General features: G+C 43.4%; 4 protein-coding genes across 6 annotated transcripts; 2 read left to right on the forward strand and 2 right to left on the reverse strand.

The window, feature by feature from the left end:
- Nucleotides 1-3620: 3620 nt before the first annotated feature.
- On the reverse strand, nt 3621-9310 carry ftr83 (finTRIM family, member 83). Of its 3 annotated transcripts, none has more exons than XM_062536279.1 (8): nt 8602-9310; nt 7634-7729; nt 7077-7310; nt 6629-6788; nt 6431-6490; nt 5713-5778; nt 4896-4981; nt 4309-4449 (listed from the first exon to the last, which is right to left on the reverse strand). In XM_062536279.1, the coding sequence occupies exons 1-7, from the start codon at nt 9214-9216 to the stop codon at nt 4926-4928; spliced, it is 1287 nt and encodes a 428-aa protein (XP_062392263.1). In that variant the 5' UTR covers nt 9217-9310; the 3' UTR covers nt 4309-4449; nt 4896-4925. The 3 variants fall into 3 exon arrangements, with proteins under 3 accessions (XP_062392262.1, XP_062392263.1, XP_062392264.1); XM_062536280.1 differs by having other exon boundaries at nt 4317-4449; nt 4892-4981; XM_062536278.1 differs by lacking the exon at nt 4896-4981 and having other exon boundaries at nt 3621-4449; nt 8602-9309.
- Nucleotides 9311-15250: 5940 nt separating this feature from the next.
- On the forward strand, nt 15251-20506 carry ftr82 (finTRIM family, member 82). The gene is made up of 7 exons (XM_062536281.1): nt 15251-16183; nt 17846-17941; nt 18278-18511; nt 18625-18784; nt 19112-19168; nt 19323-19391; nt 19605-20506. Exons 1-7 carry the CDS (start codon nt 15587-15589, stop codon nt 20123-20125), a joined length of 1734 nt encoding a protein of 577 aa, XP_062392265.1. The 5' UTR covers nt 15251-15586; the 3' UTR covers nt 20126-20506.
- Nucleotides 20507-21428: 922 nt separating this feature from the next.
- Nucleotides 21429-23072, forward strand: ift22 (intraflagellar transport 22 homolog (Chlamydomonas)). Its single transcript, XM_062536276.1, has 5 exons — nt 21429-21773; nt 21926-22008; nt 22098-22187; nt 22272-22474; nt 22744-23072. The coding sequence occupies exons 1-5, from the start codon at nt 21735-21737 to the stop codon at nt 22890-22892; spliced, it is 564 nt and encodes a 187-aa protein (XP_062392260.1). The 5' UTR covers nt 21429-21734; the 3' UTR covers nt 22893-23072.
- A 65-nt stretch (nt 23073-23137) lies between these two features.
- atp5l (ATP synthase, H+ transporting, mitochondrial F0 complex, subunit g) lies at nt 23138-26356 on the reverse strand. The gene is made up of 3 exons (XM_062536277.1): nt 26201-26356; nt 25271-25431; nt 23138-23336 (listed from the first exon to the last, which is right to left on the reverse strand). The coding sequence occupies exons 1-3, from the start codon at nt 26250-26252 to the stop codon at nt 23238-23240; spliced, it is 312 nt and encodes a 103-aa protein (XP_062392261.1). The 5' UTR covers nt 26253-26356; the 3' UTR covers nt 23138-23237.
- Between the last annotated feature and the right edge of the window lie 30 nt (nt 26357-26386).

The raw sequence follows: 26386 nt of genomic DNA on the forward strand, positions 1-26386 counted from the left end.
TAAACCAGCAAGCATAGCAACGTTGTTGCTATGGGTAAACAAAACTAGTTTTCTGTGCTCTGACTAGAACTAGCCTAATTTGCTAACTGATGTATATTGTTTTTAAGTAGCCTAGTTTGTTTTTTGTGACTGCAACTCAATACAGTTGGGTGTCATGAATCATTTTCTGATAACTCGTTGACTTTGCAGAACTATTGCCTGTAGCTCAGTTTGAATGCAGTACGTGGCCAGAGACGGTTCAAAGCAACTAGACAATCTTTGACGTGGCTCTAGCTTACCTTTGAACATTGCTTTCTCTTTTTTTGCGCTGTCCATGAACGTTACTAAATCCACTAACTGATAAGCCAAGGAAGACACCAGCGTTAGCTAACTTATATTCTCATTTAAACCTCTCACATTGTTTTTAACAGAAACTCAACATGGTTATGCACAGGTGCAACTGGCCAGTGGCCAAGCATCTGGAAATGAAACGATAGTTACTGGCGGAATAATTTGACCACTGTTCTAGAATATGACCATAGGGCAGACTACTTGACGCCCACACAGGCGTCTTTTAGCGCGGGTTACAATCCTTATTGAAGCCGCCAGGGTTATGCTATAAACATACGGAGGAATGCGGTCGTTGAGGTGTCCCGACCCAAGAATACATGACTACGTTAAACTCAACTAGAATCGCCACCATTATCCAAAAGTTGATGTCAACAGACCAATATTATTTGGAAAGCCTATAGAAACTAGAAATAGTTAATGTGACAACAATATTACTAAAAAATAGACTTGGAGCAGTGATTTACTGAGGAACTAGTTTTTGTGGAGGATGCATCTGGGAGGTCGTTGCCCCACCTGCCCATATGGACGGCACGCGCCTGATAATTAGTAGACATAGGTCTCAAAAGAACTTCTCTTGTTTGCTAATCTTTAGTCAGGGACTCAACATCAGGGCTGAGCTGTCACCCACAACATGCAAATCTTTTCCATCCATAGGTTACCACCACTGGATGGCAGTCTATACTCATGGCTCTGACAGGGGTATGATTTGTTTTTGGTCCACTAAACTCTCAGTATAGTGTAGGGTTGCTCTGAGGTCGGCCCATCAGAAGTTGTGTGATGTCTAATCTAATGATAAAGTCATCTGCCCAGGGAAATGCCACTTCTCCAATGATGGTAAGTTCACATTGATTCTCGGCTGCCACCGTTGTGCCTTTGAACAAAACACTTCATCCTGAGCTAGGGTTGCCAACTCTGAGAAAATAAAATACGGAACAAAAATACCGGGGGGGGGGGGGGTATTTTTGCCTCAAACCTCAAACTTGAGGCCCGGTTATGGCAGACTTTGGGGTCATAGGGCCCACCTACACGTACCTCCACCCCACATCAAATCATCATTATGATTATCATTGTCACAATTATTATTATACTATATTGTATGCACTTTCACTTAGCAGTCAATACTGTGCTAAAAGTGCTTAAAGTGCTAGTTTGTGATATTCACATCAGAGGACTGCTTTACTAATGTAAGATATATTTACAATAGTTCATTGCTTTTGCATGATTGCATGATACTCCTGAAAACAACAGCAATTATATGGGTGCTATTGTTTTGGGATGTTTCCCTTATGCAATCATAGCCTACACTGGTAGGCAAATGGAGAAAAAACGTATAGCCTATGCCTTATAATGAAATTTAATTTGAATGCCTGCATGTAAAGATCCAGGAAACATAATAGGCCTACCAACTTTTGTTTATGGTAAACGGCCCAGCATAAATAAATTATAATAGGCGTAAATAACTTATCTGGAGATCTTTAAATGAAACACTAATCTTTTGACCATGTTATATTCAAATTTGCCTAAACAATACTCAATGCTAAACAAAGTAGCCTATTGTAGCCTACAGTCTCTGTTCTGTTTCTATGGAAGTGGCAAGAATCCACGTTGTTGAATGACGTTAATTAATGAAATAGCCTTCCAACAGGTTGAAGCGGAGCTTTGCCAACAACGTTATTGTGTAGTTTCAGTTTCTGTCGCGCAAACGTGCAAACGCATGCAATGAACGCTCATACCACCACTTAATTGTATGACTCTATTAGCAAGCATTTCCTCCTGATTGCAGAACACGTTTGTTTTCTTTTCTGTCGGGCCGCGGTTGCATGATCAATTGCGCAGCTAATTATCAAGTGAAGCACCGGACCTCACTCCATGCCTCGCAGACCAACAAACTCCACGTTGCGTCAGGGAGTTTTTTAGGCTTTTTCTTGTGTGTATGTTTTTAATTGTAGTAGCCTATGTGTGCATTGAGCAGTTTCTCAAAAATACGGAACAAACAGCGTTCTGTATTAGTTCAATACGGAACAAGACTTTTAGGTGTCAAATACGGGACGATTCCGTATTATACGGAACGGTTGGCAACCCTATCCTGAGCTGTTCTAAGGCGACTGGAAGTGACCTTGTTGACAGGCTGTGGATAAGGCAAATAAATAGATATAGGCCTAGGCTAAATACATTGAGTCAAGAATTGTTGGCCAGGCCTACATTTGCAAAGCAACCTGCAACCTGCAGACCTTTACTTTGATACCTTTTATCCGCATGGCAGTTGTTGGACAAAGTTATTGACAGTCATGTTACATCATCTCAGTGATAAATAGGGTAAAACAACCCTGAATATTTTAAGTATTAGCCTATGTTGAGAACAAAATGGGACAGATACAGTGTGTGTTGTGCAGTGAATTGCTGGCACATGAAAACATGAAAACATAAAAGCAAAAACGGCACATGGAAAGCACCCTACTCTCAAAGACAAACCTGTCGGGTATAGCCTAGCCTACTTTGAAAGGCGACACCAGTGAGGATTTTGCAAATATGCTTAACATCAGCATGTTCAAAACAGCTACATGCACTTTCCACTAAAAAAAAACAAACATATTATGGGTCACCACTTAATGACCATGGGAAATTGAGGGCCCTAAGGCCAGACCAGTTAAGCACCACTGTTACAATTCATGTCAACAGCTTTTTCTCTGATGGTACCCTAATGCCAGTATAAGGTTGATAGTACAACAAGCCAATGGGATTGGCCAGGACCCTTTTGTGACATTAATTTCTGGCTTTCACATATTCTTCCTGCACCGATAGATAGCCTAGTAGGCCTACTGGTATTTTTCATCTAGCTTTGAAATAAGTTGAATATTCTTCTAACATAACACTTGACCAGCTTATGATGGTCAAGCTGGTCCAGGTATATTTTGAATGTTTTTTTGACGGTTTAGCTTGGTTAGAAAGTAACACCTACAACAACTGTGTTCATTCATTCACTAAAGCAGTCAATCTTCTCCTTCAATCTTCAAGTCAGACTCCTCCATAAACAGTCAACAGTAAACAGTAAACCAGCTAATTAGTGAAATGGCCTTTGTAGGTGTTATCAGTACCAATTGGTTTTACTTTCTGAAGCTGTAGTTTTTTGCTGAACTTGCAACATAGTTTGTGGTAGTACAGTGGTAAGCACATGCAAGATGATGGATTCCATGCATAGCTATAGTTATCCCTCATTTCCCTATGTATAAGACAATGCTAGACATAATGTTTGTCCTAATACACTATTTAATTCAAATAAGAAACAATGATTTTATTTGAACAAGTCACTTTATTAAAATAATATGCACATATACATGGCTGCTATTTTCACAACTTCACTTTATTTGTTCTTCATATAATCTGTTCACAGGATTAAAATATCCACATCTGATTAAATAAAAATCTAGATAATGTTATTCTCTGACCACAAAAGATACAGTAAGAAGTATCACTGTGTTAGTAACTTACTTCACAGATGCAAATATGCATTTGTTTTACCAAAAACAAAACATTACAAATTGTACAGTTGATTTATAATGAACTTAATCTCACATTCAATAAACTAAATGTTTATTTACAGTTGACAAAGTGTTATTGCCGACTCATACCAGACCCAGAAACCAGGGTAGACGGGTTCACTGAAGGTGGCCTTGAACTGGTGGATAAGTGCCATGGACTCTGTGTTGTAGAAGGAGAGGGTTCCTCCGGAGTGGTCGAGGAAGACCCCGATGCGGGCGCAGTAGGGCGCGCTGATCTCGTCCTGCTCTTTGCTGTGGCGGGCCGAGTAGCTGGAGTCCGAGCAGAAGAGGCTCCAGGACTTGCGGTTGTAGCCGATGCGGGCGGAGTCGCCGTAGCCCGTCCGCTTGATGCCCTTGTAGGTGACCCCGATGGAGGCGCCCTCGCCGCTCCAGTCCACCTCCCAGTAGTACGCGCCGCCGGACAGGGCCTCCTTGCAGAGCACCTGGGGCAGGCAGTCGAACCGGGCGGCGCTGTCGCTGTACGCCTGGGGGTCTCTCTTCAGAGTGGCCTTCCTGTTCCCCCGCGACAGGTAGAGTTGTCTGTAGGCCGTGTTGGAGTCCAGTGTGAGCTGACAAGCATCTGTTGAGAGAATGAGAGAAAACAAAGGTGGAGAGAAATTAGATTATTTTGCTTCTCAACAGGAACGTTCCTGTTCTCTTAGTGTAAACATTACCCATGCGAACACACCCACAGCTTGCTTTTTAGGCCACTGGAAATATTACGCTTTAAACCTCGGGTTAGAAACTCTACAAACCATGATAACCAATAACCAACAACCAAAACCACCAGAGCAACTCTAAATCCGTCCTTCAGCCACCAAATCCAACAGACAAAACTGAAAGGCTACAAACAGTCACTTGGCCTGTGATAAGGTTTGAAAATGACTATAAAATGCTCAATGCTTTGGCCAAATGACTGCTGCAACCTCAAAGTTTTTCACGGGAAGAGACTCAGAGAAAACAGAGAGACTATAACCCTTGGGAGTGGACCAGCAGACAAACAGAACAACTGGTAGTGTCACCTGCCTATCGGATGGGTCTGTCCACTTCTGCGGGTCAGAGTTGGTTGGACATTTTCAGTTGGTCCGAGGAGTGACGAGAGCGTCTCTGATCTAGAAGGCCGGGATTGTCAAAAACAAGCTTGAATCTGACAATGCGTCTACTTGCCCACAGTACTTATGGATGAGTTAAACTACAACTTTCTGAGTTAGCCTACACAGTGGTCTAGTACTGTATGTAGATCCTTAAGTCAGACTGAATGGTTTTCTAATTGACTGACTAAAATGCTGGCAGTGGTTCAGCATTCCAAAAATTGTCAAAAGTAATTAGAGTCTAGTGAATTCAATGACTAATAGCCAACATGAAATATGATGTTACCAGACAATCGTGTGGTTTCTTCATTTTGCTTAAGTTATGGGAAGGTCCTCCCTGCCTAAATATGCATACTCTCCCACTCAAACAACAGACCTAGCAAGCTCAGTAAGTTACGCACACCCAGTTGGCTATCTAAGGAATGCTGCAAGGCCGCTCCCTCCTAACATCAGCTCCCAAACGGACAGAAACGGCTGTCCTCTTTGTCTTTTTTGACACATTTCAGTCGAAAAAAAGGATGGGGTTTGGTCCATCCACACCTTAAAACTCAGACTCCTCCATAAACTCAACAGCACACCACAGAGTTCACCCTCCAGGAGATCCATCAAGAGTGTAAGCATTGTTTCGCTGATCTTTGACCCTGACCAAAGGGCGCTCATAAATCGCATCATGGCTGGAGGTGTGTGTGAGATAGAGATCTTCACACAGCAATCACACGGGTTATACGCTTTTTAAAAGCACGTTTACTCACACTGCAGAAACTCATCTCTGCTCCGGGGCTGTTGGCTTGGGCTCTTGTACATTTGAACGTCTTCAGCTAAGACAAGAAATGAGAAGATAATTAGACAATGAAGACAGACATTTCCAACAGAACCATCCCTATTATTATAAACAATGAGTTCTGAACATAAAACATGAATGAAGATTTAAGCTACTTAAATTCTCATGGTGTTAAACCTAGTGACAGTCTTAATGTCAGTGTTGTCATGATATTTCATGTTGTTGAATATTACATTATTTAATGGAAACAATAATAATGAATGACACAGCCTTCTAGGCTTGTGAAATGCAGAGTAGCATGCTGCCTGCCAGTTGGCTGTCTGCAGGAGTGCAGATATGAATGCCTCTTGAGCAACTGACAAACAGCAGGCATCCTTTACATGTGCCAAACACTTTCAAAATGTCTCCTAAATGCTTAACTCAAGAGACGAGCTTCATTTAGAAACAGGCTCGTTCAAAATGGAAAACAACACATTGAAAATGATTCCTATAATGTCTGTGGATAACTCGATGAATATCAGTACACAAAAGGTAATATTATGGTGGAGGAACGGCAGACACTGCCTAGCAACCACTCAAGAATGTTTTGAAACTGGCACCCGCGTTTCAGAAAAGCCGGTCCAACATTCAATCCAGATCCACAATGTAAATCAGGGGAGGTCACCCATTTTAATCTCTATGAAGCTTACCTTTCATCGTCCTCCTCTTCTTTCCTGTCTCCTCCAGCTGACAGAATGGCATTTTGTTCACTAAAATGGCAAACAATTAAAAGAGACTTTATTTAGTAAAACAACTAAAAATGTCAAAATACATACAGTAGTCCCAGTCAGTCCAGCTCCAGAAAACAGTGATACATGTAGATAGATGAGAGTACTGGTCAGCCTTACCTGTCTTGGCCACTTTGACCAGCTCCTCGTTGCTGAACTCGTGCAGGTGCTGCTTCATCTCGGACACGGCCTTGGTGACGGAGCCAAAGGAGAAGTAGGGGTTCACACTGACACTGGGCAGCTCCTCCGCATCAGTCTGGGCGATGAGCATGTGGTAGCTCTGCAGCAGCAAAGAAGGACACAGCATTTAATAAAACTGGACAAAAAAAATTGACCAGCGGATATTTGCTATGGTCTCTCGTGTTATGAGTCTTAATCCAACTTGAAAGAGACAAGAAAAGCACAACCACAATGGTGCAAGCAATTGAATGCTGATTCATTGTCATTAATGAGTCTTTAAGGAGTCTTGAGTCTTAATGCAAACATAAGTCATGTTATTGAAGTCGAGTTATTGAGGTCAGTCCAACTGTAATGTTTGTGTTGGTTGGTGCACAGGATGGTCAGTCACCTGGATGAAGTGGATGTGGTCCTCGGTCTTCGACAGTGCGGTCAGCTCGTTGTCCCTCCTCTTCAGATCGGCGATCTCGTGGGTGAGCCTGTCCATGTGGCCCTCGGCGTTGTTGAGCGCCGCCTTCTTATTGGACGAGATGAGCTTGCTCATTTCCTGTTGCATCCTCTCAATGGAGCGCAGCATGTCCCCAAAGAGCTTCTCGCTCTCCTGCAGGGCCCGCTGGGCTGAATGCTGGATGGCGGGGAGGGGGAGGGAGGGGGAGGGAGGGAGGTGAGTGAGGACATGGAGTTAGTACAGGAGAATTTCCGGCCATTGTGGTGCACAACAAGTAGAAGAGCTTTGAAGGGAATTCTATTTTGGCCTGCTTGTGAGCTTCCTTCATAATAACTCTTCAAATACTTTTCTATTATTTTAGTTTCAGTGGGAAGTATGTGGGAAGAATGCTCAGTGAAATATTTGAGTGCAAATCAGTATGACACGTTAATAAATATGTAATACGTTTGAAGTATTAATATGCATTTAGTCATGTTCATTTCTGTGCATGTCCTTGTTACCTTCAGAGAGTCCACAGCCTGCTTGAGCTCGTCCATCTGCTTCACCCGGTTGTGAATCTTCTCCTGGATTTCTGCCTGCGTGGCACCCAAACGTTGCTGTGGGAATTAACACAAACAATCGTGAGTGCCATGTTTTTGTTGAGCTGTCACAAGACCTATTACAGTGATGAAAACAAGTAGGCTCAGAACTAAAGGAGCTGCTGTCCTCTCCTGAGCATGGTAAGGCCAAGATGTCCTAGAGGTATATCATGCTCAGAGGCAGACATCACGGGTCCAGAAAGTAAAAGTCCTTCCAAATATTTGTTCTACCTTTACACTTAACACTTAATTAATGATATCACTAATTATCTGATCTACCTGGCGGCAAATTAGGATGACCTGGTTTATGTTTGGATCAAATGCTTGGCAGGAGTTTTTGCCTTTCTGAACCTGGGATGTCCGCCTTTGATCACGCTGTTAAGAAAGAGTGTTATATCTACAAGTCTGCATTTTGAACCACAATGTCAAATGTGTAGCAGACCAAGGGTATTGCAGCTGTAGATCATGTGTTGCAACAGTGCAAATGCTATCTAGTTTCAAGTGCATTCTGGACCACACACATCTATTGACGTCTTAACCTTTCTGGGTGGGGCCTGCTGATAGCGGGGCATGTTTGTTCTACGGGCTTGGCAGATACTATGGTTACCAATCCATCTGAGTCTAACAGGAAGTTCTCTTAAGCTTAACTCACACTATTCAGTCATTACTGTAAGAGGAGGGGGTTTATGTTTGTTCTCCATCTTAAGTTGGCCGAAAGTCAATAGGGCATAGTGCCGTGCGATAGCCAGGTTCATAAAACGACAATAAATAACCAGAACTACTCCAAGAAGAATACCACGTTAATCATTAACATGGACAGACATGTAAATAAGAACCAAATTATTGACAAGACCAGCTCTGTGAAGCAGGTGGAGGTGAATGTGTCCTACCTGCATCTCTGCTCTCTCCTGCTCGGCGGACACCATGTCGTGGCCCTTGTGCTCCTTGACCGTGCACAGCACGCAGATGCACATCTGGTCCGTTCGGCAGTAGAGCTCCAGCCCCTTCTGATGCTGCGGGCAGATCTGGCGGTCCAGGTGACCGATCTCGTCCACCAGCTTGTGCCTCTTGAAGGCGGCGTTCTCGTGGTGGGGCTTCAGGTGCTTCTCGCAGTACGACGCCAGGCACATGAGGCAGGACTTGACCGCCTTCAGCTTGTGGCCGATGCAAATGTCGCAGCCCACGTCGCGGGAGCCGGCGAGGTTGTAATCCGGGGAAGGCGGCGGCGGAGGCGAAGGCTCGGAGGCCCGGTAGCTGGAGGTGGAATTGCGCGTGGAGGAGTGGGAGTGGGAATGGGAGTGGGAGTTTGAGGAGTGGAGGCGTCGCGGCGTGGGCCTCTTGTTGTACGTGACCCGACACTGGGGACACATGTAGGTACCCGTGTGGTCAGCATGGTCCCAGTAGGTCTTCAGGCAGATGGAGCAGAAGTTGTGTCCACATGGGATGGACACAGGATCCCGCAGGTCCTCCTTGCACAAGTGACAGATTTCCTGGTCGGCCGACATCTATCGCTTTTTTGTGTTGGCAAAACTCTGGTCAGTAAACGGTCAGCAGGTTGTAGCTCGCTTGAAGCGTTATAAGTCGAGTGAGCGGCAGGTGCCACCGCCCGCAGTTATATAGACTTCACAGGGAGGGACGCTAAACAGGTTAAGCAGAAACTAGTCAACGACAGGGAGGGGAGGGGAGGGCAGGGAGGTGTGGCTATGGCACTGGAGGTGAGCGAGAGTAGGAAAATGACAGCCAGCATGAGTGAGCGCGAATATGACAGCACAGAAGAATGAATGAAATGTGTGATCTCAGGACACACCAACTTTGTTTTGACATTTTGGCCGGTTGGGCAAGAGGACAGAGCTCCCGCTCTGGATCCATGAGAAAAACAAAGTCCTACTGACAAGCCTTGCACAACACAATGCTGCGTTGCTATAAATATCGCTGATGTTTACATTACAGGAAGCTTCATATATGCATTACATCACTTTCCATATGATATTCTGCATTGTAAACTACAAAAAAAAAAACGTAAGCTCCTCTTCTTCCACACGTGTAATCGCAACGTTCTCTGGAGCGCAGACATGAACACAATAACACTTAAATATCCAAATAATTATGCAAAGCACTGACGCGTCTCCTGACAGCCTCTGAGCTTTTAGGCATCAGGAAGATAGATTACTGTTGGGTTTGCCATTGCATTTAATTTAATGCTAGATTCTCCTGCATGACCTTATATCCAGGGGGGGGGGCAAAAACAGTGCTCTTGCATACCAGCAGGCTGCTGTGCAGCGGGGGCACAATGATGGATGCCCACTTAGTCTCCAGCACAGCATGCCCCCCCCCCCCCCCCCCCCCCTGCCACAGGAGAGCCGAGGGCAGTGTAAATTAATGGAAGGAGGAAACACTGGCCTGGATGAAAGGGCTCTTTGTATTTGAAAAAAGAGAGCAAAAGCACGTCCAAATGAGGGATTTTTTTGTCCAATTTGGAACATGAAAGAATGGGGGAAAGACTGATTAAAATCTACACTGCAAATTGCATGTGTGAAAATCCAAAGAAAATGTTTCTCCAGATAGATACTGGCAGCAAAAGGTGAGGAATGTTAAAGGTGCTGTGAGTTCTGAAGCGCCCTCAGGTTTAGGTTGAGTTTTACAAGTGTTAAGTTGTGATGAATGAGGCAGGTGTAAATGTTTGTTTCCATTCGGAGGCACGCATCCACTTAAGCATACTCTACTGAGCAACCGGAATTTTGTAGGGAAAACCCATGTAGCAAATTCAAATGGGTGCTCACGATGTCATGTAAATGGCAATAGTAAATAATCAACTTTTTAATTTGCACATTTTTCTCTTCACCATTCCTGCGATTACACATTCAACTTGTGTTTGTGTGAGAGTGAAACTACATTACACCGTGAGAGACAAATAAAGTGTATTTGTTTTGGTTTGAATCCAAAGCCTCAAATCATGTAATACAATGGAATGGCCTTTCAATATAGTGACAGCCTTTCCACATGTCATCCATCAATAGATCTCTTATTCTCTCTTCATTTCCCCTGTCCCCATCACATGTTTGAAATTCCTTCTTGCCAAGATGGCTGCCAGATCTATAGTTTCACCAGTTAAAACAAAAATACTGGCAGGAATGTGACCAGGCCAGATAAGCCTGATAATGTCAGGTCAAAGGGGGCCTGCTGAGGAGAACTTTCCGCTGAGAGAGAGAGAGAGGGGGGGGGGGGGGGCGGGAGAGCATCCCATCTTCACATGACTGCAAACGGTCGGCAGTGCAGTCTCTGTAAACCGTCTGTGACAGCTGCACTGGCTGACAGGATTTACGATCACATGCTGGTTTGATTTTTGAGTTGTGCACGGCGGGGTGTAATTGCAAAGTGAGGCTATAGTGCAAGTTTCTGGAACATTCTTTTCAAATTAATGAATTTTTTAGAATATGGCTCTCCACACTCGGAGTAGATTTTATGTTTTTATGTTGATGCATGCAGGAACTGAGAGCAGCTGTCTGTTAGCTGTTGCTGATAAAGAATATGCCTATAGAAAGTGACATCATGCATTATGAAATACTGTTGTTTGTCAGCATCACGTCATAGCAGATGAATCACCACACCCTCAGAAAGTATTTGCCAGGGCTTTACGTTCTCAGGTGCTGTGTCTGAATTCAGATGTGGGGCAGACCATTTAAGATTTTAAAATAGATCATCTGTTAATTATAGGATGATATAGGTCAATTTCTGGTGACTTCAGGCACTATTGTGCATTAAAAAAAACACATCAAGAATATCATACAACTACACTATGGCACTCCTGGACCAAAAATTCAGGTTAATGTCTCGTTTTCTCTGCACTTCTTAACCCTCTGTCCTACATTTTTACAAGTCTATTTAGCGCACCGGAGCAAAGCAGTCAGTTGCTTTTGATACTTGTTTCGCAGGACACTGCCATAAAACATCACAAGGTGTGCAGGTTACACAGTAAATCTGACATACAAGATGAACTGTATAAAAAGCTGCCCTCACCTCATGTACTACTTGCACTTTGGTCAGTGGTTAATTAGGTCTTTTTCACTTGCGGGCACTAGACTTTTTTCAACTACGATATCTCTCTATTAGTACTGTATCTGTCTTCAGTAGACTGAACATGCAGTAGGATTATTCTGTTAGGCCACCAGAAGCACTATCTATCTGACTCAACGGTCTGAGTGGCATTGTTGTTACAACGCACTTCAAATCCCACACACAGTTACAGCTGTGACTGTCCGCCTGCTGTGCTGACAGATATGTCTTTGCCAAACAGCTGAACTTTTTCCTCACTGTATTACAAGCAAGTAGCTGTGCAGTCCCAACAGTAGTTTTACAGTGCCAAATGATCAAAGCAAATCTAATTGATGTGGGCTTACAAGAGTGTATGATGGTAAATAGGGTATAATAGATTAAATGATGCATGGGATACACATTAGTGAGACCAGAAGAAAATCCATGTATTTCATAGAAAGTGCCCCCCCCCCCCCCCGACTGTTATTGTCCCTGTCTCCACAGTGGTACCTTTCATCTCACCACACCCCCTGAAATGCCTGCAGTGGTATCCAATATGTGCAGCACACGTGTGCATGCACTCACACACACACACACACACACACAAATGCACGTACACACAATCTCTCTCAGTCCGGGCCAAGGCCAACAAAGGTATCCATTGTTTTAAGGGGACCGCTTGTAAATACCTTGTCTCTACTCACAGACCAATCGCATGGGCACAGCCCTGCTCTTGACTCCTGCATTGAGAGAGTCCACTTACGCTTACTCTTTCTCATGGTAACGTGCCACACTCCACCAACCACAACACACACACACACACACACACACACGCACACACACACACACACAGTCCTTCACCTCCACTTTGTTTAATGAAGCTTGCCCTTCAGTTGGCAGTCTGCAGCAGACGGTGCAGAACATTAAATAAGCACAGTATTACAGAGCAGAGTGGACATCACAACAAACTCCAACTCAGAATACAAGTCTCACATGAACATGTGCAATAATAATAATAAAAAAACCCATCAAACTTTGCACATGGTTTATTGTTATAGCAAACTAAGGCATTGAAAAAAGCACGTCCAGGCCAATCTCTCTCAAAAAAAGGGGTGGAGGGTTTCGGTGTCCAGTCTACTACAGTGTCCACTCCAACCCCTGTTAGCTCGTTTCTCATGGAAATGGAGTCTGTGTGTTTAGCCGCGGCTGAACTCTAGCCTCGCTCGGCCCACACCCCTCATCAAGGTGGTTAATGTGTAAGAGCACTCACTCACACACACACACACACACACACACACACACACACACACACACACACACACACACACACAAACACACACACACACACACACACACACACACACACACACACACACACACACACACACACACACACACACACTCACACACACACACACATACACACACACTCACAAACTCTCTCCGAGGCTCAAATCAAAACAGCTGAGAAAAAAGGAAGGAAAGAGAAACTGGCTTATCAGAAACCGGCCCAAATAAGGAGCGAGGCGAAACTATCTACGTGGTGATGTAAGATACGAGGGAAGGCAGGACGTCGGTGAGGCTTGCACAACCAGTCAGAGAGCATAGTGTAGGTGCCAACAGGTTTCTGTTAAAGTATGTACACTAGCGTTTCCTTGTGTCTGATTCAGTAACAGGTCGACATTCCAGAAATAAAGGAAGTGACTGTGCTCACAATAGCTTTGGCCTCACCTTATGGAGGAGTCATCATGGATACAGCTTCCCCTCTGATTGTATGTGCAGTGAAATATTACAGCTGGGAAGACCAGCTGTAATAGCTGAGGCTTTGAGTATTTGGTTCATATTCAAAAGGACTTCTAAATCCCTAATCCTAAACTTTTTTTTATTAATCTAAACTGTAAATAATGAATAGTGATAGGTGACGGTTACACTTATGTAGCACCTTTTTTTATTTTATTTGTAAAGGCCTTTACATACACTGATTTATCTGACTTGGAGATGAAACAAACAAGAACAATGGCAGCTATTTAAGTTCGCTTGAACCCAATGTCCAGAAAGCCAGCACCTATAGAAATGCAAACGAGGGGAAACTGATGGTGAAACTGATAGACGACTCTGAAAGGGTCCATAATGTGGATGAGAAGTGATACTGTACTATTCCAACAGGCCTCTAAGGTGTGCTCGCAACCACTGCAAGTGGTTTACAGGCGTGGCACATGCATGGGATTAGGAAAATATGCTGAATCCAACAATAATGATCTGACTATCTTGACTATCTATAAATAGTTCAGCTTTAAAAATGGATCTTAAAATCTATAAAGCACAACATTTTATTAAATTAAATTTTATGTAATTTAATTAAATAAAGTATGGCAATAGTAACTACATAACAAGTATGAAACACTTCCAGGTGGTGTTACAACAGCTGCACTTGCAACACAATGTTGTTGTGTGACACATTACAACTAAATCTGTTTATGATGCTTTAGGGAGGTATGTGGTTTTGCTTACTACTTCTTGACAATGATGGAAAATGCCGAGTATGTCTGTTCATGTCAACATGTTTTGAAAGACATAAGTTATTGACACATCATCTTAATATCCCTTCTTTTCCATAAGAAGGAACAAGATGATTTTTCACAGAATGTTTATCTGTGTTTGTTTACCTTATCTTTGGCCAAAAAAATGTTTAGAATTTTATTTAACATTTTGATCTTTGACAAAGGTCATTACTACTCAGCTGTGACTGCTCCAGCCTTTCCTTCTCCACACACCTGCACTCCAAAGCTCACCAAACAAGTCAAACCAGCTACAGCAAAGTGTCTTTCAGACATTATTTACAGTCGGAGCAAGCCCTTTTCAGCCGGATCCCATATTTGCTGTATGTGACATGTGAATTACTATGTGCCACAGTGCATCCTGGTGGTCTCGTCAGTACAGGACATTTTAAACACAAATAAGAATTAAAAAGCTCCTGTTCAAGGAGAACTAGGACATTTTAAACACAAATAAGAATTAAAAAGCTCCTGTTCAAGGAGAACCGGGGGTAGTTGAGAAGTCAGAAGAATAACACACCCTAAAATGGCAGCACGTGGACATAAATACAAAGAGAGAGATAAATACTAAGATATTTGATTGTATCTCTGACCATGATAAACAAAAGTGAAAAGCAAAGACAAACAGTGGATAATGATTAACAGCACAAGGTTGCAGACTCTCTATGGGTTTAACCAGTGCGAAATCATGTTGGCTTCCAGCACTCGTTCAGATAGGCTCTGCTAAGCACAGGAAAAGCCGACCCTAAAAATCCTGTTTGCATTTCATTACGCTGGCACACTTAGACCTGTCTCAAGTCCCCTCACTACTACAATTCATTCATTCTCAGGCTCTTTCACTGCCTGTCTTTTTTCCTCTCTCTCTCTCTCTCTCTCTCTTCGTTTCCTCTCTCGCCCCGGTCACTCCGCCCCTCTCTGTCTCTCTCTCTCTCTGGCTCCCCCGCACTCTCTCCCGCTCCTTTAAGACTCTGGCAGCCCTGGCTCGACCTGTTTATCTCTGCCGGGGCTGCGCTCGACCCACTCCACCGGAGCCGAGAAAAAAAGGGGGAGGGCTCTGTCTGCTTTCAATCAATAACCTGTGGAATTCAGAAAGACAAGTAGGTCCTGTCTCTGGCTGGCGTCATTGCATTCTCCCAAGGCGAGCAGGCTCGGAGCCATCTCTCTCTCTCTCTCTCTCGCTCTCTCTCTCACTCTTACTGACTCAGTCAGATTCCTTCCATTTTTTTTCCTTTCACAACCTGACAGGTGCGCGTGTTTGTTTGTGACTTGGGGAAAAGGAGTACGCAGCATGGCCGAACCCACGTCCCCGGATTACTTCAGCTGTCCCTTATGTGTGGAGCTCCTGAAGGACCCTGTGGCCATTCCCTGTGGCCACAGCTTCTGCATGGACTGTATCAGTGGCTACTGGAACGAGGCGGACTACACCGGCATCTACATATGCCCCCAGTGCCGGATCACCTTCACCCAGAGACCGGTGCTCCGGCCGAACGCCACGCTCACCAAGGTGGCGGAGAAGATCAAGAAGACTGGCCTCAACCTGACCGCTCAGGCGCCGCCGCCGGCGGCCAACAGTTACGCGGGGCCCGCCGACGTGCCCTGTGACTTCTGCTCGGGCAAGAAGCTCAAGGCCGTCAAGTCGTGCCTCAACTGCCTGGCGTCGTACTGCGAGAAGCACCTGAAGCCCCACTACGAGTCGGCCACCTTCAAGCGGCACAAGCTGGTGGACGAGCTGGGCAACCTGGACCGCAAGATCTGCCCGCAGCACCAGAAGAGCCTGGAGCTGTTCTGCCGCACAGACCAGATGTGCATCTGCGCCATCTGCACGGTCAGCGAGCACAAGGGTCACGACATCGTGTCCGCCGAGGCAGAGAGAAGCGAGAAGCAGGTGAGTGCGAGTGCGAGGCGAGCCGCCCTCTTTTCAGGAGCGCGTGCCATGTACTTAGTCACACAACATTGCATTAGAGATGATTCAACATGAATGTTGGATGTGGGTATTCTTTTATCTTGCCTTGCGGTCACTATGTCATTGCCCTTAGGCTAGGAAATAAATCAAGGGATTTTAAATGAATTGAATTGAATTTAATGGATATGAAGTCTGGCCATAAATATTGATGTATGAGATTTAAATATGCAGATCATTACATTTGCGATCACCAATGTTTTAAAAGTTCTGATTAAAAGTTTGGCTGGGAATGGAATAGACCAAGAGAGGGAGGGTAAACAACTTTGAAAAAGGGAGGGAATATTAGGTAGGTCATGAGCACACACTGAGCTGTGAGAGAACTGCCCAGACTGCAATACCCTGATACAGGGAGTGTCCACAGTGACTAATGATATATTGTCCTCCTGTCCCTGGTCTCGTCTTCTACTACGAAATAGCTGAGGTGGAGGGAGAGAACGTTTATCACGGAGTTGTGGGATTAGGTCTTGATAGAGGAATGCATGAGAGTCAACTTCCCAGCCCCCCACTATCACTGTGAGAGAAAAAAATCGAAGTGCTTAAGCTCTTGTCAAAGCCATCACCCACCTCAGCAAACATGTATGGCTAAAAGACATGCGGTCTGCTGGTTTCCTCTGGCTGGAGGAATGTCTTGATAATTAGTGCAATGAAAACTCCTCGAAGTCTTGTGATCCTACAGCTGTTCTCGCCAGTGGGGTGGGGGGCATATCAAACCAAGCCACCTAGTGAGATGCACAAAGACCTAGTTTGGCGGATGGGTGGACCGCCTTTTGTTCTTTCATCTCCAAAAAACAACATCACAAGATGTTAGCCAATTTGATTCACAGTGGATCGGGCTTATTAGTAAGTAGTTGGAGAAAATAAATAAGTGCAAAACCCCAGTAGGGTTTTCATAGCAATTAGTCCAATACAAAAGACAAGGCTTTATATTTCTCATCACTTGATAAATAGGGGCCTGGTTTTCCTCAAATCCCAGATTAACAGACCTAAGTCTCACGTCTGTCTCTCTTACACTCTCTCTCCCCTCTCCCTAATTCTCTCTCTCTTACTCACTGACACACACACACACACACACACACACACACACACACACACACATACAAACTCCTTTTATCCCCCCTCCCCAGATTCCCCACATTCCTCAAGCTTATCTTGAAGAATGGTTCGGTGGGCTTGGTTAAAGGTTGCGCTAAAGCCCCTCTGTGTTGGCTGAAGACTGGGACGTGTGCACCTTGAAATGTCTCTCCACAGCCCGGTCGGCAGTTTTTTTTGCATTCCTCGCGTTGTTCGGATTCCGCCTCTCTTTTCTTTTTCCCTCCATCTCCTGAGATAATGCCACACATACTGAGCAGGTCCCTTCAGCCCTGCTGATTAAAAAACAGACACAATTAAGCCACTGGTGAGAATATTTTTCCCACCACTGCTAGTGCGCTGGAACAACTGAAAAGACGGCCACTTTACGATAGGTGGGGGACAGATCTAGGGAGTACAATGGACTTTGACTGTCCTACATCCAAGAAACTCCTACATGCACAGGTGCCTAAACAATATCTAATGTTTTGTATTTCAATGGGTTTTATTCAATAGAAACTCCTTGGTGTATCCCAAGCTGAAATTCGGCAGAAATGCCAGCAGAGGACAAAAGAACTGGAGGAGCTGAAGACTGCTGTGGACTCCCTCAAGGTAAATGGAAAATTCTCTCAAGGAGATAGCCAAATTTTATCCGTAAAGAGTGTCTGTTATCAAAGTTCCACAGACACAAATCACATACCTCAAGGTTAAACCTGACACTATCAGCTCCCGACCTCCACAGAAACTCATGCTGGCTACTGCTACAAGTACACAATTAGAAACAGAGATAACTCCACAGACTTGGACAGAATTCATTCCCACACGTAGAGCAAAGCAACCCTGCAAACAGTGGTGTGTGTTACAATGTACTCCTGTTGCACCTGTTGATACAACAGTGGGGTCAAAAGGTCATCTTACTGAACGGTGTGGGGCCTTGTGTTTTTTCAGAGCTCTGCTCAGAGAGCCATGGCCGAGAGCAAGAAGATGTTTGACGAAATGATCACCTCCATCGAGAGGATGAGGTCAGAGGTCACCAAGCTGATCAACATCAACGAGAGGGCGGCCTTCGGACAGGCCGAGGGCCTGATGGAGCGTCTGGAGCAGGAGATCGAAGAGCTTCAGAAGAAGGAGACCGGACTCAAGCAGCTGTACAGCACGGATGACCACATCCATTTCTTACAGGTAGAGGGCGGCACCTTTACGCATCCAAGTATCTGAAAAATCTAATTTCCAGTCTGACTGGTGACACAACACTGTCTGATAACGGTTTGTCCTTTTTTGTTTGCTTATGGTAGAACTTCAACTATCTCTGCACCCCTACGGATGATGGGGTTTTGCCGAGAGTCTCCCTCAATCCAGACTTCTCGTTTGGAGCAGCAAGGAAAGCCGTGGCGGCGATAAAAGAGAGACTGGAGGAGCTCGGCCAAGAGGAACTTCACAAGATTTCCAAGTCTGGTAAGAACTGCACCACTAGTGTCTTGCCCCATGAGGACGTTAAACCAAAATAGACCGGACAAATACTGACAACCTGGACTCTTGAACTGGTACATGCTGCTAATACCAACAGTCCAAATGACTAGGTTAAATAAATAAAGGAAGAAATTGATAAAGTAATCCAGACCCTGTGTCGACAACACAAAGGTGTATGCCATAGCTAAACATAGTTAAATACTCAAATGTAATGGACACCTAAGAATGTCAGTTAACTTTCAGATGTTATGAGATCTCAGCGTGAACCATCTTCTTGATCAGTAACTTCATTTTGTTTTCATTGAATGACAGTAAATGAAGTTCCTGTGTACACAATGCAAAACCGCTCCAGGGAAAGAAGCGCCAGAGGTAAGTTATGAGTTTAAGGCTACAACATCTACAAATTGTTGCACGTGCACATACTGACACTAATGTTACAGTGTATGTGTAATGTTACAATGTGACATGTTATCAGAAACAGCATATATCAAAGTAACAATAAAACCGTTTCTCCACAATACAGTCAGACAAGACATAGTCGTGGACAGTGCTGTACCCCCCGAACCAAAGATCCGATCTGAATTTCTGAAATGTAAGTATCTCCTTTGCATTTTGTGTCTCTGTAAATCACCAAGTCAAAAACAATCTATGTCTCCGTCACAATTTTCATCCGTTATCCATTAATCCATTTGTTCCATTCCAGTTGTAATTATAATTCCATAAACACAGCAGCTGGAAGAACAATCAAGTGTTTTGCTTCAGTGTTTCATCTTCATGTTCCCTGCATTGTATTTTCTCTGTGCAGATTTCTGCCAGCTCAGACTCGACCCTCACACGGCCTACAAGGAGCTCCATCTGTCTGAGAGCAACAGGAAGGTGATCAGGACCAGGGACCTGCAGCCGTACTCCGACATCCCGGAGAGGTTCGACAGCTTTGCCCAGGTGCTGTGTCGCGAGGCCCTGTCCGGCGGCCGCTTCTACTGGGAGATCGAGTGGAGCGGAGAGTTCTCCATGGGCGTGGCCTACAAGGGCATCAGCCGCAAAGGCAAAGGCTCCCTCTGTCTGCTGGGATACAACGACAAATCCTGGAGCCTCCTGTGCTCCGACACGGGCTACTCGGCCTGGCACAACCGGGTGGACAAGGCCATCAGTGCGCCCCATTCACCCAGGATAGGCGTCTACCTGGATCACAGGGCAGGCGTTCTGGCGTTCTACAGCATCGGGGAAAGCATGACCCTACTGCACAGGTTCGAGACGGCCTTCACTGAAGCGCTCTACCCAGGCTTTGGAGTGGGAACTTCAGTCAAAATCTGCCAGCTTAAATGAGCCTCTCCATACAGTTTATTCATTTTTGCAAAATGCCATGTGTCAATGTGTGAACGAACAAAAAAAAGTGTTGGCTGTTTGTATGTTTTTTTTTAAAACTTGTGCTTTGTTCAATTTTGTTACATTTTAATCAGTATATTACGATTGCTGTGATGCCGGATACCATTACCATGCCTTATTTTTTTAATGGCCTCTGATTAAGAGTGGCCTTCAGTTTTACAAACCTTTGTGAGGTATCTTTCTACAAAAGTATTTTTCTTAATTTGGATATGTTTGAGTACTAAACCTATATTTATCAGAACAAAGACCATTTTCAACACTGTATAACATTTTTTTCATTCAAATAACCCATTTATATTTTAATAAAGTTTTTAAATACTATTTTTGGTTCTTGCTTTTGTCTCACCAATGACTCCAGTAAAACATACACAGAAAGTGAAACCACTCTAAAGCACAACTCCCCAATGCATGCTAACAAACCATGCCTACTGTACCTCTGTATGTTGGCTGTGCATATCTTCAAATGAGTTGAGTTGAGACAAATCATCACATGTGCTTTGACTGATTTTCCTATGCTGTTAAAAGCACCGATAACTTGATTTACGGTCTCTGTTGTTTAGTTTGGTCAACCCATACTAGCTAAAGGTATAGAATATCTTCATGGTCTTCACTACAGAGTGCAGAATAGACAGTTTTAGGCCCACCTACATTAAATTACAATTGGGTTCATTCAGATGAAAGTTCTCTGAGATTGTGTCTTTGCTTTACCTGTAGTGGTGCATGCACAGGAACCAACAACCAATTACCAACTTATTATCGTTTGGTGTAGATAACGACAAAACTGACTACTTTTAAACATGCAGCTCCTGTACTGAGCCGAACCAGACACCTTCATAGGACTAAATATTATAATATATGTTATTTAATTTGTATTGCTATTTATTTGTATGTCGCTTTGGACAAAGGCGTCTGCTAAATAACCATAACCATAACCATAACCAAATATTGTGTAACAGTGCACCCTGCTGGGAGTACGCCAGGTCTGTCGATCGCCAAAAATCTGCTGTGATCTGCAGGCATACGCCACATAAATCCTACTATGAATTCAAATGAAAGTCACTGTGTCTGGTTTAATGTATTTTTTCTCCAGAAACAACAAATTTGATTGCATTTATTATCACGTCACCACGGTTTATTTGAGCCCTCTTGCGAATCTAATATTTGAAGGCAAAAATTACTTTACACTGTTCGTGTTTTTTCGCCGCACCCATTGGCTACTGCTTAGCAACGCTGCTGTTGACGTTGCAAGCAAGTCAACTTAGCTTGCTCGAGCCTTATCCAGAGCTGACTGACAAGTTTATATTTGTTACCCTATTTATTTAAGTTGAACATCAGCGATATATATGGTCTTAATTTGTATCATAGTTATGGCCCATTCTGTGCATATCTAGGGAATTCCTTGACGAGGTTGTCGGAAGAGAATCGTATCGTAGTAGCTAGCACGTAGTAAACACGTACAGTATCAGATAGATCTAGTTTAGCATGCTACTAAACGTCTTCGATACAACTTTACAGACGCTAGTCGCTTAGGTTTCCTTTTTTACTCATAATGTTCAAGACAAAAATTCTTATTATCGGTCCAAGTGAGGTAAGTTAAAGCACCTACCGATTGATGTGAAGGCTAATGTTGCCAGACGTTCTTGCTCAACCACTGGATTGATGTTCGCCTAACTTGGATATTTGTTTAATTCCTTGGTTGAAATTTAGTTGTATGAATAGTTTTTTTGTTTGCCATTTTAGAGTGGAAAGACTGTATTAGCCAATTTCTTATCGGACACAGTGGAGACTATTGGGGGCGATTACAGTCCAACACAAGGTGTCAGGTAAGATAAATGGCATGTGTGTTCACCAGTCCTAACTGATGTAATATATGAGGCTTACTTACACGACAATCCTACTTTCCCCCAAATAGGATACTTGAGTTTGAATCACAGAACCATGGAAGCGGAGACAGAGACTCCTCTTGTGAGGTGGAATTGTGGGACTGTGGAGGAGACTTCAAGTGAGTAGGAATTGTCCAAAGAGCCATACTGCTGCTTTAAAATGGCAACTAAGCATTTCATCTTCTGCCACGTTTCTGTGCTAGGTTTGAGTCTTGCTGGCCTGCACTGATGAAGGACTCCAATGGTGTGGTTATTGTGTTTAATGATGATGTGCCAAGCCATGTCAAGGAAGCAGAGACCTGGCACTCAACGTTTGTTGCCTCGCAGGGACTTAAGGAGAATCAGTGTCTTTTACTTGTCCATCACAAGCCGGGAAGCAATGCCAATGCTTCTCCTCCACCACTGGGTAATATGGCATATACGAGATATGCGAGTAGTGTTATGTGCAAGAGATTATTACACAATATTTTCCTGAATTATCTCTATGACAAAGTATTTATCCTCCTTCAAGGGATATGGTCTGAAAACCATGCATCTACTTAACACAATCAAGAATGTATTTTTTGGAATGTAATGATGGGTGTGAAAAAGTATATCCTACTGTCTATCTATGATGTTTGGGGAATGTGGTCTTGAGATAAAAGCAAAAAATTTGAAACATTGTTTTGTGTGCAGAGCCACATCTAAGCAAGCTGCAGCTCATTCACTCTAATTTGGAAGAGGACCCCGAGGATGTGCGGCAGGAGTTTCGTAAATTTTTGGGGGGTGTTGTGAAGACGATGTCTGAAAACCGAGACAATGAGGAAATGTCGATCTTCGCCTGAACACTTAAGGTCATGTCTTGTTTGTACCATGGAATTAACTGCTCACACTTATTTCACACCTGGAAACAGGTTTTCAAACTTGATCAGATGTTTTTTCCTTAGGATCTGTACATAGATATGTACATAAATTGTTACTTATAAAATGTTTCAGTGAATATGTTTAATAAACCACTATTCTTTACAAAATGTCTGACCATGTTGTCACCACAACGATGACTATTGCAATTGGAAGGAACAGCCAGGTGTTCTTTAAACAATACAGCTCTTTATTGTGTTACCAGAGGTTTTAACTGGACATAGAGGGCTTATGCAAGCACTATAAACAGACATTGGACAATCCTAAATTTACACATCGTATCCAACGAGGCCCCTCTTTCCGATGCATTCACCGATGTAGAACCACATCAGGACTTCTGTGGCCACCAAACCGTTCCTCACTGCGTCCTGTCAAAATCACAAATACAAATGTATTAATTATGTTCAAAGATAGAGAACTTCCTGGACATCATAGAACCAACTGAGAACAGCAGTTCGATTGTTACTGCGGTAGCTCATATAGCAATGTGTTGGTACCTTCAAGAGTAAGACAGGATCATTCCATTTGAAAACTATGCACAATCGCCTCAAAGCACCACTCATAAGGAATAAGTGCATTAAAAACACAGAGGCACATTTTAAGTGGTCAGCCAACCAATCTAGCTAGTTAGTGTGTGCAGCAGCATTGGCTCAGACATTAAAATATACAGTGGGGGTTTGTTGGTTTGGGTGAGATTGTTAGTAGTGGGAGTATTGGTTTCCTAAATGATATTCAATACAAATGTTTTGCTCAATTAAGAATGTTACAATTTTTTTTTTAACTGTTCCTTACTTCAGTGAAATTAAATATCAGCTAGTTAATGCTAGCCAAGACTACTGTACGTTCAAGGAAGCACTTTTAAGTGCCTATTGCTTCCATATTCTGCAGACTAATAGCTATTGCTACTATAGTTCTTGTGCCCACTCATTTTAGACCCTAGTCTAATGTCAGAAGTAATAACTAGAGTATACAGGGTGCTTGCCATTTTAGAAAAGAAAAATCTCCTAAATAATTCTGATTAAAACAAGATCAAATGACAGTATAAAAGGAACCCTTTCTGTACACCAACAGTGGAGAGGACCCCTACAGACAAACCAAAACAATTTTAAAAATTGATCACAGAAGCGTTATTATATGCGTTATTATATGTTGAGCCAAGTCAGTGGCTTAAGGTAGCAATTTACTTCAACATAGCAAGCCTGCCCCCAAGGCTATCACTACATATGATTTATGAATACATATTCCTGTCCAACTTAAAACTACTCTGATTGGAGACATTTTGGTGCCCCCAGAAAGTTTACACGCTCATCCTAGGTTGTTATAAGGATGGAGTCGTCCTTTAAATAGCTTTAGCACTTGAACATGAAGTAAAGTTACAGAGTGGTTTAATACGAAGTTAAAATGGATAATTTAGCACAAGCAGCAGGTTGCCACTCAGCTAGGCCTTTCACACACAGCGGTCAAAATGTAACAATGTTGACTGTGGCCTGCAGGGGTGACTAGTATTTTGCACTAAACCCTGAGGCAAGCACAGCATATGATGTCTCTGAATGATCAGAATAATTAGAGATCAGTAATACCCTACAGTATGGTTTTGATTATCCCTGACTGCCACAGTGCTTTCCAAACATTGACTTATTTGGCAGCCTACCACAATATCAACATTGACCACCACGCAATGATTTTCTGTGTTGTACTATTCAAATGCCCTCTCTTCAATTTAGTTAATATGTGCAAGCATAAGAAGCAGTATTCCTACACTAATGTTAGAATACTGTTGGGTCGTCAAGGTTAGCACACTAACATTACAGCTACTTGTCAATATAGATTTCTTGTGCAAAGTTAGTACAAATAAAGGCTATTCATTTTCTTGACCCGACATAGAATGTTTGTTGAAACATTTGCTCAAACCCCTTCCCCTACCACCACAAATACAATTAAATTATCTGGGAAACACTGTGCCATGTATGTGTTGTGCAGAATATTAACCATAGCATATTGCAAACAAATAAGCAGTGCAAGTCTTCAGTTGACTGAAGCACGCACCTGCGGTGCACTGTCCTGGTTTCTTCCACACCCTGAAGAAAAGGTTGACCCCAAATTGTCATTCCCTATTTTACACTCTGGTATGTAAGTACAATGTTTCAGCTATACAGTAGGATACCACAGGTTCCAAATACATGTTTAACATTACACTAATCTGTCAACAGCTGACAGCATGATTGCCTTGAGCATCAACTTAACCTGTTAAACTGAGATCAGATGAAGCCTTCTTATAAGACCTTTGGTTCGATATACATACCCGGACTGTGGTCTGACCGAGACGTCCAGACTGGAACCCTGTGACGATGTCCTTGATCCCTCCGATGGCCTTGGGGATCTCAGCTGGTGAGGGAGGCACCAGCTCGACGCGAGCGTAATGCCAGAAGGTTGCTAGCCGGGGTTTGGCGGCGGCAGCAGCAGCTGAAAGGACACATATGTAATCGTTAACATTAATCAGCGAAGAACGTGAAGTTTACAAGATGACACACGCTATCCATCTGGTGTTACAAAGCCAAACAGGTTGCAGCCACATACCAATAATTATCTTAGGACATACTCCCTGAGAACACACTTAGAACAAAACACAGGCAACTTACCATAGTAGTAAATTAACGTTAACGTGAGCTAGCGTCAAGCAGGAGACTTGCTTGCATTACTGCATTATGAATTAACCAAGCTAACGTCTCTAAATACAAAGGGGTTTTAACTCGACAGTCGCCATTGAAAAAGACATTTTATGAAATATATATACTAGCTGCTAAATGAGTTCACTGAAATCCTAAATGTTAACCTAGTGAAACAGGCAGCACGGTTAAATTCTGAGCACACTGACAGTTAGCAGCTAGCGTTAACGTTACACATTTGACACAAACCTCCAGTTAGCCTCGCTAGCTGCAGAGGTTAGCCAGATTGTGCGTAATACAACGTTTTTTGACACACTGCATTAGCAGTTTTATTTCTTTTCACAATCTACGAATATTCAAGAGCTAACTTTTAAGTCAACACAGTATCTAACTTAACTGCTTGCTGCAAATACATCTTAGCACTTTCAACGAAGTCGTTGTAGTTAGCAAACAAGTCACACAGCTAGCTGGCTAATATTAGATTCTGCACGGACAAGCTATATATTTTGCAGTTTTTGTCTTTCATATCTTGCTTTGTGTTGAATACCATATATTATTACTCTTACCGCTGGCCAGCGTTGGGATTTTCGCCACTAATTTCTGCACTGCTTGTGCCATGATGTTCTGTTCAGCTGTCCCCGTCGAAAGAAATAGCTGAATGTCACCTCCAATGTGAAGGACCCAAGAAACTAGCTGCTTAAATAGATGCCTGACTGTAAATTACAAAAAGCCTGACTACATTGAATCTTGCT

This window comes from Sardina pilchardus, chromosome 5 (assembly GCF_963854185.1).
Source record: "Sardina pilchardus chromosome 5, fSarPil1.1, whole genome shotgun sequence".
In the NCBI taxonomy this organism is placed as follows: Eukaryota; Metazoa; Chordata; class Actinopteri; order Clupeiformes; family Clupeidae; genus Sardina; species Sardina pilchardus.

Bases quoted from the DNA above. Each gene is read 5' to 3' on its own strand.
- ift22 (XM_062536276.1), top strand. From the start codon at position 21,735: ATGTTCAAGACAAAAATTCTTATTATCGGTCCAAGTGAG. The intron at 21,774-21,925 runs GTAAGTTAAAGC...TTGCCATTTTAG, and splicing joins TTATTATCGGTCCAAGTGAG to AGTGGAAAGACTGTATTAGC. The intron at 22,475-22,743 runs GTAATATGGCAT...TTTTGTGTGCAG, and splicing joins TGCTTCTCCTCCACCACTGG to AGCCACATCTAAGCAAGCTG.
- ftr82 (XM_062536281.1), top strand. From the start codon at position 15,587: ATGGCCGAACCCACGTCCCCGGATTACTTCAGCTGTCCCTTATGTGTG. The intron at 17,942-18,277 runs GTAAATGGAAAA...GTGTTTTTTCAG, and splicing joins CTGCTGTGGACTCCCTCAAG to AGCTCTGCTCAGAGAGCCAT. The intron at 18,512-18,624 runs GTAGAGGGCGGC...TGCTTATGGTAG, and splicing joins ACCACATCCATTTCTTACAG to AACTTCAACTATCTCTGCAC.
- atp5l (XM_062536277.1), bottom strand. From the start codon at position 26,252: ATGGCACAAGCAGTGCAGAAATTAGTGGCGAAAATCCCAACGCTGGCC. The intron at 25,432-26,200 runs GTAAGAGTAATA...GTGTCCTTTCAG, and splicing joins AATCCCAACGCTGGCCAGCG to CTGCTGCTGCCGCCGCCAAA. The intron at 23,337-25,270 runs GTATGTATATCG...TGATTTTGACAG, and splicing joins TCGGTCAGACCACAGTCCGG to GACGCAGTGAGGAACGGTTT.
- ftr83 (XM_062536278.1), bottom strand. From the start codon at position 9,216: ATGTCGGCCGACCAGGAAATCTGTCACTTGTGCAAGGAGGACCTGCGG. The intron at 7,730-8,601 runs GTAGGACACATT...TAATTCCCACAG, and splicing joins AGGAGAGAGCAGAGATGCAG to CAACGTTTGGGTGCCACGCA. The intron at 4,450-5,712 runs GTGAGTAAACGT...TTCTCTCAACAG, and splicing joins CAGAGATGAGTTTCTGCAGT to ATGCTTGTCAGCTCACACTG.